The following is a 20,722-nucleotide window of genomic DNA, read 5'->3' as shown; positions in this document are numbered from 1 at the left end:
CGGTGGCACAGCAGGTCGAGCATAGCACTATGAAGCTGTCCGCAGTCTCTGCAGCGCAGGTTCTATCCCGGCCGGCTGGGGAGATACCCACATGGCATGGCGGACCTCTCCTGTCTCACCCGCTGCTCCCCTCAGCAGTGTATTTTGTCAGTCTGCCTGTTCTGCTCCCTGCTCTGTCTCTGGTGAATCCACTCACCCTCCCGCGCCTCTGGCCTGTACCCCAGCTCTTGTATAAATAAATCTTTAAAAAAAAAATTTCAAAAAAATTCAAGGCCAGAGACCAAGTTCATCTCATTCACCTCCCTGTATCCCCTGAGTCTAGCACTGGTGAGTGCTCCATAGACATTTGTTGAATGCCCAACCATGACCTTTTTCAAAGGTGAAAGGCCATTTTTACTGAGAAGCCACAGTAAATGGGTGGAATATGGCAGGTTGTTCTCAAATCCTGGGATGAGCCTTCCCTTGCCATTTAAAGGCCACAGAACTCTGAACTCTGGCCAGAAGTCTGGAGCAGGAAACCTGTTTAAATTCCAGGTGACTAGGGGAACAGGACACAGAGAAATCACACTTCCCAGCCTTAAACCTCATTGTTCTAATTGTCGGCCTGAACACGAGCGTCACAGAAATAGCTAATAATCACTTGAGCATCGGCGCTGGCTGATGTGGCTGCTGGCCAGCTTGAGCAAGGGCCATCGACAATGAAAAGGGTTGACTTTTAGTCAAACAGCATAGAGGCTGGACATGCTCATGTGATAAGGAAATAACGTTCACCACAATTCTAAGATCTTTCTTCTAGACAAGGACTAAAAGTTATTTCTAAAAAAAAAAAAAAAAAAGTTAGTTGGCCAAATGTGAGCCCTTTCTTTCCTTCCATTTGACACTGGCAAAGGAAACATACAACGGCGACCCAGCGGAGGCTCTAGGCCTGCATACGAGCATGTACTAAGAGCTGGATTCGTTCAAGGACAAGCCAATCACGGAAGTCCCACTACTTTGCCAGTGATTGGTTTTAGGGAAGTGAAGCAGTTAATGAATCTGTATCAGCTTTTGGTGAGAAGCTGGTGGTGACCAATGACCTATCTCAAGTCTGATAGGCCAGCGGGATGGAAGCCTCTTTGATTTTAACAAAGTGGAGCCAGTCTTTCTCCACATGTGGACATGACCGAGGAGACTTGTTACCAGTGACCAGCTTCTCACTCAAGGGACAGCAGGTTTAGGCCACTGAGACCACAGAGCAGAGGGTTGGAGAGAATCTGGGTCCCGGGGGACACACTGGATTCACTCTGTCCATGGGCCCTGAATCCTCCTGTCTGTTCTCTCAGTATAAATGGCCTTATCATTTACACCACTTGGGGTTGCTTCTTGCTGCTGGCAGTGAAAAACATCTGGACAGAGATGATAAATAAAATTCAGGTACTTGTGTCCTTCAGCAACTTGCCTTTTCTGACCTGTTAGAAGGCACAAGCCAAGTCAATCAGGGTTCTGTTCGAGCGTGCACAGCCCGCTGAGTGTACTTACCAAGACCACTGCTTTACACACACCGTTCTCTTGACAAGCATGGTGTCGCTAGAACTTCGGGTCTTCTGCTCTGGTGACACTGATACTTTTAGCAGCACTATTTAAAAGCCTATCCATCAAGAGAAACTTTGGACCCAAGAATCTGCCTTGAAGAAGGTAAGTCAACACAGCACATGAGCTGGCACGAAGAGCACCAGCCTCCTCTGCCTCCCCGTGTGCAGCATTACAGAGAGAAAGAGGCCAGTGAGCCATCAAACCCCGGGTCCTCATCCTCACTTATTTTAATGAAGCTGTATTTTTGAGGCGCTGAGGCAGACTAAATAGGGCCAAGTGATTTTTTTTAAAGATTTATTTTATTTATTTATGCATACAAGAGCTGGGGTGTAGGCCAGAGGTGTGTGGGGGTGAGAGGATTCGCCAGAGACAGAGTGGGGAACAGAACAGGCAGATCTCCTGAAACACACTGCTGAGGGGAGCAGTGGGCAAGACAGGAGAGGTCGCTGTGAGTGTGGGTCAGTTCCCTGGCTGTGGATTGCTTCATAGTGCTGACGCTTAACCATCGCACCACCAAGGCAGCCCAGGCCAAGTTATTTTTAAAAGACACTTCCTTAACTGTCCTTCCCTTCTCAGACTCTCCTGCTTTAGTACAATTGATACAGCAGGTAAGTTAGACTCAAGCATGGCTCGTGCTGAAGTACCAATGGGTGAGACCACACAGTGGGGTGAGCTTCAAGCCACCAGCCGAGCAGAAACAGTGATGGGTATAGATGCATCGAGATTGGCAAGTTCCAGCTGAAGTTGGGCTCATTATACTATGACCTAATTTTGTCTATGTTAAGTTCCCTAATGTCTTAAAATGTAACTGGGGGCCTGTTACTCACCGGTGGGGAAAACTTATCGGGCAGCTTGACCTTCTATAGCCACATATACTTGGTCAGACATGGAGCTGAATTCTCTGCTTCAACTGAGGTGGCAATTTTATCAGAAAGAGGGTGATCTCCCCTGAGAATGGTCAAAATAGAGCAGGGAACTCCCCAGGCTGTGCCAGGCACCGCCATCACCAGAGAGAACCTTATCTGGAGCCTCAGTGAGGCCTTCCGCACTGTCCCCACCGCCCGCCCCACCTCAGAGAGGACCCCCATGTGGTGTTCCTGTTCTCCACCAACCCTCCCATCTAAGTTGCTGGAGAAAGAAAGAGAAGAAAGAGAAGAAAGAGAGAAAGAAAAACAAAAACAACCCCCACACCTGAATGTCAGATGAACAAGTCACTTGTAGGGTAAGTGGCTCCACCTGGAGGCCCGTCCTTGGCACTGGCTTCTTGGCCTGGGGGCCTGAGCGTCCTCTCACTTAGGAAGCCTGCAGCAGTGCTTCTGGGGAGTCCCGGCTGATGCTCAGAGGCAGCAGTTTGCCCACCCCAGGAGGCCATCTGGTGGTGGAAACTGGAAGCTGGCTTCATGGGCATGCTCCCCTTGGCACTTCCCATAGCGATAGTTTCCAGAAATACCTCAGAAGGGAAGAGGCAGGTGGCAGCTCAGGGTGGCGAGAAGCCAGCATTGGTGCCAAGACTCCATCAGGCCCAGACATTTCAGGGCTGGGAGGGGCCCGGAGCCCATTGTGTGTTTACAGAAAGGGTCTCAGTCAAGTGGCTGCCCCCAGGACGGAGCTTCCCCCAGGCTGTCTCCCAGGCAATAGCAGCAGGCTGGCATTTCAGGAACAGAAGGGGATCTGGGTACCTTCGCTTTCCTCTTTGCTGGCGAAGAGTGATGGTGGCTCCTATCACCTCCTCCCTCTGACGAGGCAAGCCTTGGCTGCCCTAGTTCCAAGTTCTACTGGCCCACATGTATGGACCTGACCCATCAGATGCCAACATCAGACTCCAGAGTTGAAAGTTTTATTTATACTCGTTCACTTAGTGTGGATGAAACATTTATGATCAGGCTGACACTTCACTCTCTGAGAAGTAATATGCTGACAGAGTAAGTCGAGTGGTTAAGAGCACAGTCTGAAGACAGGCTGCCCATTCAGCCCTGTCTGGGCCACTCCCCATATGACACAAGGTACTGACTCATTAGCACCCACCCAGCTCACAGCAAGAGCTCACAGGTGTTGACATTATAAATTTAAGCAGCACCACTGGCAACTATGTATAGATTTCAAAGATCAATGCTGTTCCCGAGTCCTCATTGGGCTGGATGCTGCCATGAAGATTTCAAATCAGGAGGCCTCTGGGGACAATTATGAGCATGGCAGCAGGACGGATGTCCTGAGGCACCGGAATGAAGGTTAAGGGAGCCTGTTTCATAATAAGGCAACTTCTGGGTTTCCAGAGAAGTGAATCACAGATGTGGGAAGGAAGCAGGCCTGCCTCACATGGGCACGCTGACCTTAGAGAATGCCCCCTCCTACCCCGTTGCTGCCATCCTTGTCAAGATGGCAGACCCTCCTCTGATGGAAGGAGAGGGACCGACATCACCCTTTGACTCCATCTCTACACCCTGACCACCCACAAGGACATCCTTCTGAAAGCCCTGCCGCCCCCTAAGCAGGCAGACAGGCTCTCCGTAGCTGTGCGTCCAATGGACCGAATCTGTCGGGGAAGGGCTTTTGCTCCAGTTCACGTGCTGCATTCAGATCACACAGGCAGTGTGAGGGGCAAAGGGCACAATCCAGAAAACACCAGCATCACACAAAGAGACAAAACCGGCCTCGCACACCCGCCCTCTCCACTCACATTACAACAGCAGATGATGAAAAAGGCCGGTGGGGAATAAACAATGGTGTATTTTCTCCTTCCTCAATGGAAATTCATTGTTCTAATTTCCATTATTCAAAGAGGAAGTTCCCTCCCGGATGCCGGGACCCCCGCTACCAGGCAGCATTCTCCGGACTGGGACAAAAAGTCAAGCAGCTTGTTCTGTGGACAAAGTTTTAGCTCCATAAATAGCACAACAGGACAGTCTTGCCCTGACCAGGTCTCGTGGGAGGTCAGCATCCACACAGCTGAGTAGGGCCTGGATGTTGCCGGCCAGGAAAGCACCACAGTGGGAGAGAAGTTTCTAGTGTTGGGATCTTTCCATGGGTCACACAACTCTTCAGCTGAACAAGGCAGTCTCCCAGGAGAAAAGAATCAAAACTGGATCGCTTCACCGAGATTGCTCTTCTCAGCACTGCTCTAACTCCAAACACTTTAACTCCAAAAACCTAAGCTGGGGCAGACTGATCTGAGGTGCTAACCTGGCATCTGCTCAGAGCCGGAAAGTGGTGGGGCCAGGCTGGGGGCCGGTGATGCCCAGAGTGGCCCCTGCCAAGGTCAGAGTCGGTCACGAGTTGAGTGTACCCTTGTCTGGAATTCCCCTTCCTAGACTGCATTCAACCCTGACCACACAACTGCCCAACTAGAGTGGTGTCGTTATAATACATATTGTAAAAAGATACATTACTCTATTTTTACTAGAAATTTAGTGTAGTCCCATTTCTATCACAGAATACTTTTCACAAACCATTAAAACTATTCTATAAAGAACTATTTCTGCTCTTTCTGCTTTGCCAGTTGGTAAAACTTCCGCAAAATTTAATCAGCAGCAAACCACATTTCGAACTTGGATTTTCTATCAAGCTATGACTTTAATTATTATTTGGAAGTTCCACTGTAGTCAGAGCCTGTAGAGAAGAGCTGGCGAGGGGAGGCCGCCCGGAGAAGGCAAGCTTTGAGCTCCCTCTAGAAGCGAGGTTAGGCTTGTAATTCAACTGTGGCAGTTCTCTCTTATCGAGCTCTGGCTTTTCCTACTTTGCTTCTCTTTGTGGTAAAGTCAAGATGTCCTTTTGGACTTCTGATTTGTAGTGAGCTTGTTTGAATATTCTTCTGGTTTTAGTGCTGCTAGTCTCTTAAAGATAAAGGGGTCTGTATGTTCTGAAGGAAAAGAAAACTCATAGGGAAACATTCATCTTAGCAGCTTCTGATACAAAGAAAAAAACTTTAACCTAATACTGACTTTAACCTAATACTGATTCCGACCAAACGATTACGCTTTAGTTTATGAAACAGTCACAATTCCTTGCCCCAGTTACTAGCCAGGTGATCTCAAATCATCTGGCTAGTAACTCCAAGAGAAGGGAAGTGAGTCCAAGAGATCCAGCTGCAAGGCGCCTCAGGCGTTAGCTTCTGCCGTGTTTCTCTGCAACGGAGCCAGGATGACCCCGGCGTTCCTCTCCTCGCTCTCGGCGCTGTACAGACTGTGCTTTTCAATATATTCCTGGACGAGGTCCGGTACCAGGTAGCGAATGCTCTGGCCCCTGCGGAGGGCCTGCCGCACCTTCGTGGATGAGATGTCGCTGGTGATCCAGTTGTGCACCAGGTGGATGTTGTTCTGGTGCCGCCACAGCACGTCCGACTCATAGATGAACTTCTGAGCATCATTTCCAGGCCGGGTGATACACACGAGCCCGTAGTGCCCCACGATCTGGGCGACGTCCTCACTCTTCCACAGGTTGGGGACACCAAAGGACTCCAGTACATCTGCCCCGCACAGCAGCTTCACTCTCGGCCCACCTGGGGAGAACAGAGAGCTTCCGGGTTGGCTTGTCTAAACACTCCCTGCATCAACACGGATGTCTGTGTATTTTTGGATAGAGGATTCAAAGTTTTCAATCACATTCAGATTCCCCAAAGACGTCTGGGTCACTCGGCAGCTAGGAGCCCCTGAGGAGAAGTAAGCTCAGGGGCCTTTACCCTCCCTCTGCCCGGCCTAGAGTAAGGCCCATGCACAGGCTGACCAGGGAGCTGGCACGGCTCTAGAATCTTATCAACTTTAGTTGTTTAATCAACTCTGGTTTACCAGTGAGTTCTGATCAAACATACAGACCTTTTGTTTTGGGCTCAAGGGGTTTCTTCTGGCTAAAATCTTGTCTTTGTTCAGCCCACTTCCTCTTCCGCCCAGGCCTCTCCAGCACAGGTGAGTCCTGCTGGTGACCACCGTTACTGGCCTCCAGTTTCTCTTGATGGTGTCTACAAAACAACAAAGCCATAGAACAGCCTGTCTCACTGTGTTCAACTCAAGTGCTGTCCTTCTGGAGACGCCGAAAAGCCTCTGGCCTGATCCTGGAAGCTGGGTGATAGAGAAAACTCGGAACCCCAGGTGCCGTGGTCACGATGATCCACAGTACCGCTGGGTCAAGAGCGGACAGGTCAGTCGGCTGTAGTACCCACTGCGGGCCCTCGGGATGGAAGGCTAAGGATGTCCTGGCAGCACAGCAAATGGGGTCTCCTCCTGTTCTAAGTCTCAGGTGTTTGTGTCGTCATTACCACAACTAACACAAGTTATTTTCTAGGTGTCCAACACTACATCACCCTTTGCAAAGATTATCTGATTAAAATTGAACATTCTGTGTCATAAATATTATCAATCCTGTGATGAGAAGGAAGAGAGCTGCAACTCCAGTTCCAGCAGAGTCCCTGGGAGTAGGAAGCGTTTAATAACAAGTTAACTGAATGAATCCTCCCATTATCTTAAAGTGACTGTGTTATTGCCATCGCTGTATCAAGTGTTCGTCTTGCCCAGAGAGTGAAAGCCTAGCCCAAGGCCGCTTAGTGCGTGAGTGGTAGGGTCAGGGTTTGAAGCCCAGAGTGAAGGAGCAGGGGGCTTGTGGGCAAAGGCTAACTGGCTGAAGGAGCAGGTGGGTTTGTGGGCAAAAGCTGAGAGTCACAGAGCTGGTTGGCATGAGCTCAGCTCCTGAGCTGGCAGGCATGAGCTGGCAACCACAAAAGAGGTGTAGGGAAGGAACAACCTTACACCTCTAGGTGAGAAGGGGGCGAGGAGACAAAGTAAGGCAGTGGAGGGGCAGGGGGCAGTGGGAAAGTACCCCAAAGAAGAAAAAAGCCCCAAGAAGCTTTTGAGAGTGCCCAGAAAGCCCTATAAAAAAAAGAACCCAGCACCCTAGCTCTGGGCTCCTCCCCTGGACCCCCCTCCTGCTCTCAGGAGTCTCTTGCAATAAACCTGAGCTTGCGAATCTTCAGCCCAGTGTGCCAGTGATGATGCCTCAATCGCTGGGATTCAAGAACCCACCCGTTTGATACCCGTTCAGCAACCAGAGCCTGGTTCTGGAGCCCACACTCTGAGCACTGAGGGGTGTAGCTTGACCTAGCAATGAAGGACCACAGCCCCAGTGATAAGGACGGGGTGGGAGTGGGGAGGGGAGCAGGAGGAAGTGCCTGAGACCTGGGTGAAGGGTGCACAACAGGGTTTGTATCTGGCTCTACTCTGGGCTGGTAGCAGGATGCCCGCTGCTTCACAACAGTTACCCGAGTAACACAAGCTGCACCTGAGGAAGCCAGCTGTGTCCTCTGTGCCCCCGAGTCCCTTCCCACCTGGCAGCCATGTTGAATATGTAAGATGGCAGGGTTACTATGATGCCAAAGGGCTGGGTAAGGAGGGACACGGGAGCCGGGTGTCTGATGGGAAAATCTTTGGCCAATGAACAGGGGAGGCCCCTTCCCCAGCCAAGCCTGAAAGTCACGCGCCTGACAAGTGGCTGCGTGGGAATTCACCCTCTGGCTTGATACCCAGTCCCCCCACCCTGTAGGCATCCCCAGAGGTGCTGGCAGCAGGTTCTGGGTATGACTGAAATTCTGTTGATGAGACTCAGCCATGCGAGGCTGGGTGGCAGCCGGGAGCATGACAGTAAGCTCTACAGTGGGGGGCCTGCTCTCCAGTCCACGTCCGGTCACCAGCAGTGGGATTCTGAGCTGAATGGCAGTAGGGGAAGCAGACATGGGCACAGTCTCCTGAACTCAGACAGCAGCTAAGGGAGTAAGACCCTCAGACAAAGCCCATGCCCACACCTCCGGGGCTTGTTCCTGCACTGAAGCACCTAAGTCCCTTTCTGCTTCAGAACTCAGAGTGGCCTCCACTTCCTACCGAGCCCTGACTGCTACGGTCACAACCAGAAGGGCCAGGGCTCTAAGGAGATACCGGGCCTAGTGGTCTGATATTCTTTTTATTTTATATTCAAGGTAATATGAAGTAGTGATTAGATTTTACTCACTTGTTTCTGAACCTTTAACTGGAACTGTTTTGAAGGTGTGAGCAGAAAGGTACACCTCAGCACCCCCTGAGGGAAGTACCCCCCGTGTCAGGGAAGTACACCAAACAGATGCACCCTCTGCCCCTTAACTTACCTGCCCCCTCTTCCACACCTAAGGGATGAAGGGCAGTAACACTGTCCTGGGCTCTGCCTGGCCCTCTCGGGGCACAGACAGACCAGCCTCTTTCTCTAACAGACGGACAGACAGTGCAGAGCGGGCCAGCATCTCAAAACCTAATGAACCACAGGAAAGCTCTGGAACACCCAGGCCCTGCGACCACCCCACAGGTCAGCACCTTAGCACTTTTGCCGTCTCTGTCCACTCCTTCTGAAGACTCTCCCACGTGTCCACTTCCACCCAGGTCGAGCTCTTGGTGGCAAGTTCTGCCATGATAACCCGGTGATAGGCAGAGATGAGTCCCTTCTTCTTGTAGGCGTCACTGACAGGAGAAATGATGCCTTTGATGACTCTGTATATTCCTGGACAGAGAGTTCGGTTTGATAATAAAATTAGATTTCTGCACAGAGAACAAAGTGGTCCCTCTGGTTTAATAATCACAGAGGCCCTTTTAAACAGGGACTCAGATGGATTTGTTCTTAATTGTGGTAAAACACTCGTCACATCAAGTCAACCATCTCAGGCTCGTCAGCCATCCTGCGTACATCCGCATGCCCACACGGACGCTGGGAACCATCCCACCCCCCCAGAGCCCTTCCTCCCCTGACCGGAACTCAAAACTCAGTGCCCAAAACACTTCCCCCCTGCAGCTTGGGGTTCCCTTAGGGGGAGCCTGATCAGCCTGCACTGTCCCCCTGCGGGCATGGCAGAGCCCAATTCTTCCCAACCTCTGATATTTGACACCATCAGGCTTTAAGCTTTTTGTCAGTGTGATGGGCCAAACACATCTTGATGCTGACATCCGCTCCTGGTGATGAGGATTATCTGTGCGTGAGCACCCATGGGCCTTTCAGTTACAGATCGGTCATTTGTGTAAGCAAACACAATAAAACTGCATGTAGGAGAGGAAAGGTGTTCACTGACCCTCTTAGGGTCCCTGGCTGGATCTGAAATTAAACTGACAAGGACAGATTAATAAGAGAAAAGCAGACAGGCTCACGTAACACGAGGTTTATGTGACATGGGGGCCCTTATCAAGAAACAAAGACCCTAAGAAACAGTGCAACCTGACATTTCTACACTAGGTTTGCAGAGAGAGGGCAGACCAGGCTGCTCGGGTTCCTCTCAGCCTCTCTTTTTCTCAGAGGTAAGGATGGGCTGTCCCTTGGAGTACAGGGAGGGCGCCCCTTACAGGAGATCACGACCTGCTTTGGGGGGAGGAGAGGTAGGAATGACCTTACTGCTTCTGCCACATTCTCAAGCTCCCTCAGGCCAAGACAGCCCAAAGGGCCATATTTTAAGGAGTGTGTTTTTGGCCTCTATCCCTGTTTCTGGTTACCGCTCCTACCTGTCCCGTTCATGTAGTCCTTTGCGAGCTCAAACAACCTGAGGTGCATGTTGGTGATAGGGTTAAAGGAGCCACAGGCAAGGAGAACCACATCTGTCTTTGCTGAATTTTCCATACCAAGAATTTGAAGTAGTTGCTCCAAACGGAAAACTCTGACACCTCCCCTGTCTGCAAAAGAAAAAGAAAGTAAATTCAGGGCCTCCCTGGTGACCTAGGGATTAAGTCTCAGTGATACCACATCTATGGCATGTGTTCGATCCCCGGCCAGGGAGCTGACCCACAAGGCGCAGCAGACCTCTCCTGCCTCGCCCGCTGCTACTCTCAGCAGTGTATTTCAGTCAGTCTGCCTGTTCTGTTCCCCACTCTGTCTCTGGTGAATCCCCTTACCCTCCACCCTCTGACCTAGACCCCAGTTCTTCTATGCATAAATAAATAAAAAAAAAATCTTAAAAAAAAAATTTAAACATCCAAACTTTCAATTTTCATCCCAAAGATGATGCCAGGGGCTTATTCCAACCCCCCTCATTGCTACCCCTTCCTCCAATTCCTATGCAAAGTACCCTGTGGTATTACGGGGTGGTGAATGCAATATCCCTACCATATCCCGAACCCACACAGAAACTGAGGTTTCCTGCCAGCTACTGTACATGCTCTCAGGGCCTGCTGGAGGGGCTGAGTTCACCAGGAGCCCAGTGTTGGCCCCAGACCTGCCCAACTCAGGTTTCAGGCACCATTCCCCAAGGGAGCGTGAGCTGTGAGTTTGGGGTGTAGGGGGTGAGACCAAGAGCAGGAAGGACAGGTCCTCCAGGGACCCTGCCTTCAGAGTCAGGATGAAACTAAGAGCTGGGAGTCCTGCCCCGCCTTGGGGATGAGCTCAGGTTTCCAGGTTCTGTCCTGGGGAAGGGCTGGGGGAGCAGATCTCCAGGTGAAGGCAGATGTCTTTCTCTTTTGTTACATTCACGGCCTGTCTCAAATATCCAAGAGCTCAGTTCTCTTTATCCCATGAATATAGCCAACTTGAGCTTACACTAGACTCTGAACCCTCAAAACCACTGAAGGATTAAGTTACAGTGAGTTCCTACCACAGGGCTGACCCTCTCCACGGAGAGTCCCACCTCTGCATCCCTCCCTGCAGGGTACAGGTGTGCAGGGAAGGGGGTCAGGCAGGCGAAGAAGCCGTCTGGGAGCTCCAACAGGACTGTTCTGGCTCTCCCTCGCTTGCTCCAGGTGCTCCAGGACCAGCGGCAGCATGATCCACTTCTGCCTGGCCCACTCTGCCTATCGCCTGCACTGCTGGCTGCCCCGCTCTCACCAGCTCAGGCTGTAAGTGCCTCCCTAGCCCACGGTGACAAGTCCACTTCTTCTTTGAGGTGGCCTTGAACTTTTGCTAAAATGTACTTTTAATTTTACAAGCACTGACTTTCTTAGAATTTAAAAACACTGATGTGTAAACACTAATGAAACATTTCATAAGCATTAAGCCAGTTTTTTAAACATTAACTTTTTAAAAATGGATAGTAATTGCTTGGCCTTTGTCACATTTCAGAACACACATAGTAATTACGTCTACGTTGGCCAACTGTTAAACAACATGACCGACTTGACAACCACTTGGAATTTACACCTGGAAAAAGTTGCTCCTCCTTTCAGAAACATAACGCTAAGCATGCAACTATATTCTTGTTCTAACAATGTGCCATTGCCACCAATATTCTGGGGGTATAAGCTGAAATTGCCTATTTCTCTCAGGACCTTCACTGGGGATGAGGCTTCATCTTTGGAAGGCAGATTTGACTTCTACAAACACTGTACAGTCATTCAGCACCAAACCCAATTAATAAAATAATCAGGGTGAATAACACAGCTTACGGTAACGACAGAGATACAGCTATTGCTCAACGAGGATTTTCTGAAACTGTGCATGTAATCTTGAGTGGGTGGTCTCACAAATGCTTGAACCAGGACCACAGACCTGTCTTGAGTCGTGTTGGGGAAGTCTGCCCTCAGCCTACTGGTTACACGCAGTGTGGACCATCTGGCCGGAGGCAGAGCTGGCGCAGGCTGGACGTACAGCTGGCACACTCGGACCTGGGTCAAGCTCTACCACTTACTACTAGGAGTTTGTCCTTGGACAAGACACTTAAACTTCTTTAGTGATTTTTCTCATTTATAAAGTGGGAAGCCAAAGTCCTTACCTCATAGGATTTTGTGCATCTTTAATGAGAAAGTGAATTAAAAATGCCCTATACACTTGCCTACTAAATATGATTAGTTCTTACTATTCCTTGAGGGTTGTCTCACAGCATTTACAGTCATGGTAAGAGAAATGCGCACCTGAAGATTCCTTGGAGCCCAGCATCAACAGCGCCTGCTCCGTGCAGGAGCTCGGCGAAGGTGGCTGGTGTTCTCAGCACAGGGTTAACAGACACAATTTTGTTCTACCGGTACGGGTCTCACTGCATCTTTGCTGTGTTTAAAACTTAATCTCAGTGGTTGCAGGGAACATGATTATGGAAGAGCCTGATTTGGTTTTGTGAAACCGTTTTATCACTAAACCAATCACGTGAAAGGTACCTTGCTGTGTCCCCTACAGCCAGGTGACAGTGTTCGTGCTTGGTGCCTCCACTGTGGGTGTTCAGCTCTACGTCCTGCTAAGGTAAGCTCATTCATCAGCTCCCCCTCCCCTGGTCCACCTGGCATCTCAGCGCATGTCTTACCTGTAGGGACAGTCGGGAGCTCTCTGCCATTCCTGTTACATGTTTAACTGAGCCTGCACCATTGTTTCTGCCCTGTTAGCTGGGATTTGGCCAGATTGACTTTAACTTTTAACCGACACATTTTTTTCTAGCACAAGAAGTCATTAAATGGAAGATGATGAGGACTCTGCTGTTTGAAATTATGCATTCTCTAGAGGCCAGTCTGTACAGCACAGCATTAGCTAATGTCTGCAGGGCTGCAGGCAGCACAGGCACGCCCAAGCAGAGCATGACTTGATAAGTTATTTCAGATTCTATGACGGAAATTAGTCTTGGCAGAAAATGTCAGTCACTTAATAATTTGGTCACTGGACACACGCAGCAAAAGCAATTTGATAGTCATAAAAAATTCTAGTTCCAAAAACATGGAAATTCCGGCCTCCCTGGTGGCACAAGGGGTGAAGACACAACCTATGAAGCTATCTGCAGCCTCTGCAACACGAGTTTGATCCCCCAGGCGGCCAGGGAGCTACCCACATGGTGCAGCAGACCTCTCCTGGCTCGCCTGCTGCTCCCCTCAGCAGTGTACTTCGGTCAATCTGCCTGTTCTATTCTCCACTCTGTCTCTGGTGAATCCTCTCACCCCCAGCATCTCTGGCCTGTACCTCAGCTCTTGTGTGCATAAATAAATAAATCTTAGAAAAAAAAGGTGGAAATTCTCAAAAAACACAAAAACTGAGAGTCCACTTAAGTGTCAAGAAGAAGGAGCCCCCCTGGTGGTGCAAGGGGTTAAGACTCAGCACTGTGAAGCTATCTGCAGTCACTGCAGCACGAGTTTGATCCCCGACCAGGGAGCTGATCCATATGGCACAGCAGACCTCTCCTGTCTCACCCGAGGCTCCCCTCAGCAGTGTACTTCAGTCAGTCTGCCTGTTCTGTTCCCCTCTCTGTCTCTGGTGAATCCTCTCATCCCCCACTCCCTGCACCTCTGGCCTACACCCCAGTTCTTGTACGCACAAATAAATAAAACAAATCTTTAAAAAAAAAAAGAGTGGAAACCGCAATGTTCACTACAACTGGCCTGATTTAAACCTGCAGCTTCTCCTATGGGAAGCCGGGGCAGCACAGCTTACCCTTACTCCAGGAGGCTGGAATGGCCACGGAATACTTTATCCTCAAAATGTCAAACTAATATGAATTAAAGAAATGGCAAATATTATTTGACTACCAGTTACAGATGTTAATAACTCTTAATCTTGTTATGGGCTCTCTACAGCCTGAATTTGCAGCATGAAGGAACCAAGGTTTTAAGAAGAGTTGCTGTAGCCAAATGAAGCCAGTGCCAGAATTAGGGTTAGAGTTCAAGATTATTGCCTTCTGAGCTGTGCTTACCATGCAGATTCTTCTACTGAGTAATAAACACATGACTCTGTGCATTGATTTTTAGGCCCAGATCTTCCCGCTACTGCAGTCAACCTCTCCTCAACAACCTAGTTGGTAATATCGCCTTTACTTTCTTCACAATTGGTGAGTGCGCTGGCATTCTGCCCAGGCTTACTAATGGTCCACTACTTGCCAGACATGGCCAGACCAAAAATGGAAAAGCAGGACTTGCTGTTCTTCAGGAGCACCACTGACACTTAAGGAAAAAATTCACATCCCCAATTCAGGGGAAGAAAATGTTTAAACAGTTCCTTGGTAACTCAGTAGGCCTACAGTTTGAATGTGAAACCAAATTAAGTTAAATGCAAATATGTTGTGTTGATGTTTTAAAATTCTTCTGAAATAGTGTAAGCTCACTAGATTTAGTCACTTATTCAGTAAATACTGAGCAGATGACCCTGTGGAGCTTTTGGAATCTTACCTACCATATTTTAATTGTATTTTTTCCTTTGTGTGTGTTTACAAGTGGTGTGTGAAGTAAATAAAAGCTATGTCTAAGAAAAGAAAACATGATCACTGAGTGCCTTGGCACCATTCTAGAAAGTCACCCACGAAAGCACAGCCCCCCAGAGGGGGGGTATGAGGGTGCAGGGCCCTGCCTTGGGACAGAGGAGGCAGTTTCCAACGTTTGCTCCCCAGCAGCAGCGAGCGGTCCCCTCTCTGAGCTTAAGTGGAGGTAGAAAATAACGCCTCACAGTTTTGTTGTGAAATAATGAGGAGCTATAGAAAACAGTCACCGTTATTGAAGCAAGGGAACCACAGCAGAAACCTCAGTTTTGTCATCAAAGTCCACGAGTTTATCATTATTTTGCTTTTTAAATTCTCAAAGCCCACAAAATCAACATCATTTTGTTTTTTCAGTTATCACGTACACTACTTTATATTTTGCTTTGTCAATCAGCTCCTCCACCTCAAGGACACATTCCATGTAGATTTGTGTTCGAGATATTTCTGAGATGACTAAACCCAGCACTGAAGCTGTCCTGTCCTTTCAGCTTTTGCCGTTCTGCTGACGCGCCCAGGACCCGTCCCACCAGCACTGAAGGGGCTGTTTTCTGTGTTTGGTGTGGGGTCCTTTGGTCAAGGAGTCTGCAACATGGTGCTGACATTTTTAGCAAGAGACTGCGTATGTAAACACTGAATTTCTAAAGGCTCATCTCAATCTGAAAGCCTGACTCTATACAAAATACCATTAGCCTTCAATATTTATTTTCTATTTGCACTAAAAATCAAGCTATATAGAAATAGAATTCCTAATTAGACACAGGTCACCATTTAAAACAGGGAAAGTTGGGCCTCCCTGGTGGTGCAAAGGGTTAAGCACAGCTCTGTGAAGCTATCTTCAATCTCTGCAGCACGAGTTCGAGCTCCGGTGGGCCAGGGAACTACCCACATGGCACAGCAGACCTCTCCTGTCTTGCCCGCTGCTCCCCTCAGCAGTGTATTTCAGTCAGTCTGCCTGTTCTGCTCCCTGCTCTGTCTCTGGTGAATCCTTTCACCCCCCGCACCTCTGGCCTGTCCCCCAGGTCTTGTACGCATAAATAAATAAATCTTTTTTAAAAAATTCCACGAGAGATTTTTCTCTATGTGGGTGAATTCTATTTTATGAAAATTAAAGAACAAAGTGCAACATATGACAGTGGAGCCGTTGGGCTTGGCACGTTAAGCGGCGAGTCTCCTGTCTTGCTAAATTGCTGCCTTAATTTAAATCCACGAGGCAAAAAAAAAAACAAAACATTAAGCATGTGTTCTAATTAAAAGACAAGTATTCCTCACGGTGCTTTTTTGTTCCCAAATACAGGAAAAAACGACCCCTGAACTTTACCACCTGTCTGTGGTGCTGTCAGTGAGCAGCTTGGTATCTACAGGTAAGCAGTCAGTTACCAGTCCTCGTCAAAGGTTCCCAGGCTTCCAGGGCCATAACTGCTCAGCCAGGAGCGTTAACCAGTAGGGAAGCCCTGGTTCCTTTTAAAGCAAGAGCTCCAAGCTGCTAAGGCATATGAACAGCAAAGTAAACACCAAGCCAGAGGGTTGGAAGGGGATATAAAATGCTCTCCTTCTCACTGCTTTGCCACTTCCTTTAACTAGTGATCATTTTCTATTCTGCAGTGTTTTTCTCAGGCCAGGGGCTGATTTGGCTTGCCAGTGTCTGGTCCAAGGCCCGATGCTAAAGCAACAACCTGAAGTTAGCATTTGAGCCCTATTGGTGTCCTGCCTCAGATCTATGTATTCGACAGGTTGAACGTGTCCAGTAGAACTGTCACCTGAAGCTGCTTCAGCCAGCATATGACCATCTCCTCCTGTTACCCCTGCCTGAAAAGGCCAGTTGAACATCAGAGTTTCAACAACAGGAAGTACATCTAAACCAATTATTTGCAAGAAAGCTGTCTTTAAGTATTAACAAGCACTGGGAGTAGATAAAAAGGAATAGCTCAACCAAAACCACAGGCTTGATACTACAACCAAACTAACCCCAAATAAAGATCTCCTGTTAATTACCTTCCAGATCATTACCCTGACTTTCTGAACCTCCTTTTTTGTTTTGATGAAGTAGCATTTGTAGCATGAGCTGGAAGGTTGCTTGGTAGAGAAGATGGGAAAGACAGAAGGAAATACAAATCTTAGCAATGAACAAATGTTTAGTTTCACCAAAGAAGGCGGTGCTTCAGATTGCAAACTTGAACAAAGTGAATTGATTGCTTCTTTCAGAATGAGGCGGGAAATTTTATAGTGAATGCCATCAACATCTCCTCCACTGGGTTAAATGACCTTTTGCCTCATGACAGTCAATTGCTGTCTTTTCATTTTTTCTGTATATGCAGACTCAGGTATTTTAAATGGGAGCTGATGCCCTCAGCAGTGTATTTCAGTGAATTCGCCTGTTCTGCTCTTCACTCTGTCTCTGGTGAATCCTCTCACCCCCTGCACTCCGGCCTACACCCCAGTTCTTCTATGCAAAAAAACAAAAATAAACAATAACAAAAAAACAGAGCCTTTTATCTTCTAGACCTCATCAGCTAAATATTAAGTTGTCAGATAAGTATCAACTTACCTCAAGGTAGTATTTCCATTGGAAGTTTTTTTCCTGAACTTTTATTTTGCCCCTCAAATCTGATCTACCTGAATATCTCAGTTGATACAGCTCTATCCTTCAAGATGTTGAGGTCAACTACCTCAAATCATCCTAATGCCTTTACTTTTTTTTTTTTTTTACATACAACACATCAGAAAATCACATTGGCTCCACCTTCAAAATACATAGAAAATCCAACTGCTTTTCACTAATTGCAAATTTTTAATTGATTATTTCTAAATGTAAGAGGTTGCTGCTTAAAACCAAGGCTGCTGGCTGTTCTGTATCTTGGAATTAAGCAACATTCTCACCGTAACTTAAAAAAATGAAATTGTTTCTTTTTAAAAATTGTTTTTTAATTGGTAAACATAGCCTGAATCAGTGTTTAATGAATCCATAATCTATGAAACAAAATTTTCATTTATTTTTATGGTTTTACCACACTTCTTCCAAAACCAAATCTGGTTTCACCAGAGCTAACTTAAGAAACATTAATGTATTTTGTGCTATTAATATCTTACGAAATATAAGTTATGCTCTTTCTGATACAGGAGAAAATTATAAATTCTAAAATGGTGCTATATTTTAGTTCCCTCATAACTTAGACAACCACAATCAGCAATACTCCCTTGAGAACTAACAACATTCTTAGATATAATACACATTCACTCAGAGGTCAAGGAACATTTGTCGAGCATCTATGTTGGGAGGATGCTTTGTTTTAGGAGTTCTTCATCTGGGGCCTGGGTTTTAGGGATATCTCTCTGAAGTTATAAGCAAAATGTTGGGTATATGTACTGTTAAAAAAAGGAAAACAAGCCCCCAAGTAAAGTCATTCATGCTGGGCTCCACCCAGACTTAATTCCTACCTAATTGCAGTTTCAACCCATGCAAATGTGAGATATCAAAATAATGGGGAGAAATAAAAACATACCTCCACTGAAAGAACTATATGGTTTGACTTTATAAATACCAGGCAAAAAATTGGAACAACTCAAATGTTAAGAGGCAAGTGAATAAGCAAAGTAGAAAAGTGATATGATAGAATACTATGTAGCAACAAAAAGGAACTGCTGACAAAAATAGCATGGACAAATCCTGTGGACATTATTTTGGGTGAAAAGAGCCAGACACAAAAAAAGTACACATGGGATGATTCCAGTTATGACATTCTAGAACAGGTAATTTGATCTGTAACAATAGAAGGCAGATCAGTGTTTGCTTGAGGATGAGTTGGGGGTGGGATATTGACAACAGAGGGACAGAAAACTACAGGCTTCCTTCTTATGGAATCCTCATTTTGTGTATTCATCACTAAATGGAAATACGTTCCCTCATTCACTTTGGAAGAGCCTGTTTCTCATAAAAATAGATCCAATTATGGCTATTTAAGTATGATGATGATAATAACATTCATTGAGTTTTTCCTAAGCAACATGCTAGACATTCATGTAATATTAATAATGTGCCAACAAACTAGGGAATATTATTATCGCTCCTGCCCTTTTTTTTTTAAGATTTATTTATTTATACAAGAACTTGGGTATAGGCCAGAGGTGCGAGAGGGTAAGGATTCACCAGAGACAGAGCGGGAAGCAGAACAGGCAGAAGGACTGAAGACACTGCTGAGGGGAGCAGCAGGCGAGATAAGAGAGGTCTGCCACGCCATGTAGGTAGCTCCCTGGCCTGCCAGGAATTGAACCCACGCTGCAGAGGCTGCGGACAGCTTCCCAGCGCTGTGCTCAACCTGCTGTGCCACTGGGGAGGCCCCTCCTGCCCTTTTTAAATGAATGCTGAGAGAAGGTGCTTAACATGCTCTAGATATCAAAGTTACGGGCCTCCCTGATGACGCAGAGTTTAAAGTCTCAGTGTTACAAGCTATTACCAGTCACTTCAGCCTGAGTGATCCCTGGCCAGGGGCCTCCCTGGTCGCTCAAGGGGTTAAGACACAACCTATGAAGCTATCCACAGCCACTGCAGCATGAGTTCAATCCCTGGCCAGGGAGCTACCCACAAGGCACAGCAGACCTCTCCTGACTTGCCCGCTGCTCCCCTCAGTAGTGTATTTCAATCTGCCTGTTCTGTTCCTCACTCTGTCTCCTCTCATTCCCCCCCCCCACATTTCTGGCCTGTACCCCAGTTCTTGAATGCATAAATAAATCTTAAAAAAAAAATCTCACTGTATAACACCCCTGGCTCTAAAATTCAAGCTCTTAACCATTACACAAGACTCACAATGGTACAAGTTACCTATCTGTAGATGTTTAAAAGAGGTTCACATAGAGAGTTTGGCTTTGTGTTAATCACTCAAGTTTCACCCAGCATTTTCCCTAGCTAGTTGGAGAACCTTGCATGCTCCCACCTTCATTCCACATTCGAATTGACTTGTCCTAAACTTAGCAAGCAAGTTCCTCAAATGCTGAAAGAAGGGAGTACAGTTTTAAGTATTGTTTTGTTTAGCACTGATCCTAACTACCTGTTACTGAGAGTTTTACATTATTCAAAATGTTGACACTTCCATACACAGTCTCATAGCAACAATTAGAGATCGTTGCATTTACATGAGTCACTTACTTTTACAAAACAGAATCTGTGAGTCTGAAGCGTTTTACAAGGCAGGCAATTGGAACCATTCCAACTTGGCTGTCAACAGTCTTCTCAACGCTGGGCTAGAATAACGGTTTCACATCCAAATTGTAACCCTGAAAAACAATTTATGGTAACAAGAAAGGAAGTCTGTGATCATCCAGAACTGAGAGAAATAATTCATTCTGCTGGAGTTCTACGGTTATCTTAGCTGAACGTTTGTCCTGGGTGGCTGAAACAGAATTGACTTTAAAGATCTCTGAAATACGACAGCCCCTAAACCCTAATGTTGTTGTATGGATTTGTTAGGGGGGAAAGGATGTCCTAAAGCTAATTCCATACTCGGGCGGATCAGGTAGGACGCATTAAAGACTTTATTTCCCTATTTTCTCCCTGAGTTGTACATTTCCTCATTTCCCTTTCCCTTGTAAATAAACCTTTTATTAACCTTTTGTGTGTGCCTGGAGTATTAAGAAGTCCCTTTCAAGTGCGCGGGTGAGGACCCACAGCCAGGGAACCCGTTTTATATCCGGGATGCTCTGTAACAGATTCTCCAAGGAGGTGGGCTGGGTAGATCAGAACACGGCTTCCACACAATTTCTAAGTAACTTTTAGAGTGTTGCCCAACCACTAGCTGTCTTCTTCTCGAGGGGCATGAATACAACTGCTCCCCACCCACCCCCCAGAAGTTGGATCTGGTCTTTTCAAGATTTGTAAATAATTTCAGAGGAAAAACAAGTCGTTCGGGATGGAGGTCTTCCTCCTCCTCCCCTCCAACCAACCTGGCCAAGCTCAAGCGTGACAGCCCCCAAGACATCGCCAGGAAGCTTTTTTTCAGGGTGACTCTACCTACTCCTTAG

General features: G+C 47.3%; 1 protein-coding gene across 3 annotated transcripts; it reads right to left on the bottom strand.

The window, feature by feature from the left end:
* Positions 1 to 1,887: 1,887 nt before the first annotated feature.
* NMNAT1 (nicotinamide nucleotide adenylyltransferase 1) lies at positions 1,888 to 19,883 on the bottom strand. 3 transcript variants are annotated; one of them, XM_037499240.2, is made up of 5 exons: positions 19,851 to 19,883; positions 10,065 to 10,232; positions 8,895 to 9,078; positions 6,381 to 6,523; positions 1,888 to 6,067 (listed from the first exon to the last, which is right to left on the bottom strand). In XM_037499240.2, exons 2-5 carry the CDS (start codon positions 10,177 to 10,179, stop codon positions 5,667 to 5,669), a joined length of 843 nt encoding a protein of 280 aa, XP_037355137.1. In that variant the 5' UTR covers positions 10,180 to 10,232; positions 19,851 to 19,883; the 3' UTR covers positions 1,888 to 5,666. The 3 variants fall into 3 exon arrangements, with proteins under 3 accessions (XP_037355137.1, XP_037355136.1, XP_037355135.1); XM_037499239.2 differs by lacking the exon at positions 19,851 to 19,883 and adding an exon at positions 9,445 to 9,674 and having other exon boundaries at positions 10,182 to 10,202; XM_037499238.2 differs by lacking the exon at positions 19,851 to 19,883 and adding an exon at positions 9,445 to 9,674 and having other exon boundaries at positions 10,065 to 10,103.
* Positions 19,884 to 20,722: the final 839 nt, after the last annotated feature.

Source organism: Talpa occidentalis, unplaced genomic scaffold, assembly GCF_014898055.3.
Source record: "Talpa occidentalis isolate TD23 unplaced genomic scaffold, MPIMG_talOcc4v2.1 talOcc4.9, whole genome shotgun sequence".
Classification (NCBI taxonomy): domain Eukaryota; kingdom Metazoa; phylum Chordata; class Mammalia; order Eulipotyphla; family Talpidae; genus Talpa; species Talpa occidentalis.
This window is presented reverse-complemented; position numbering and strand designations above follow the sequence as displayed.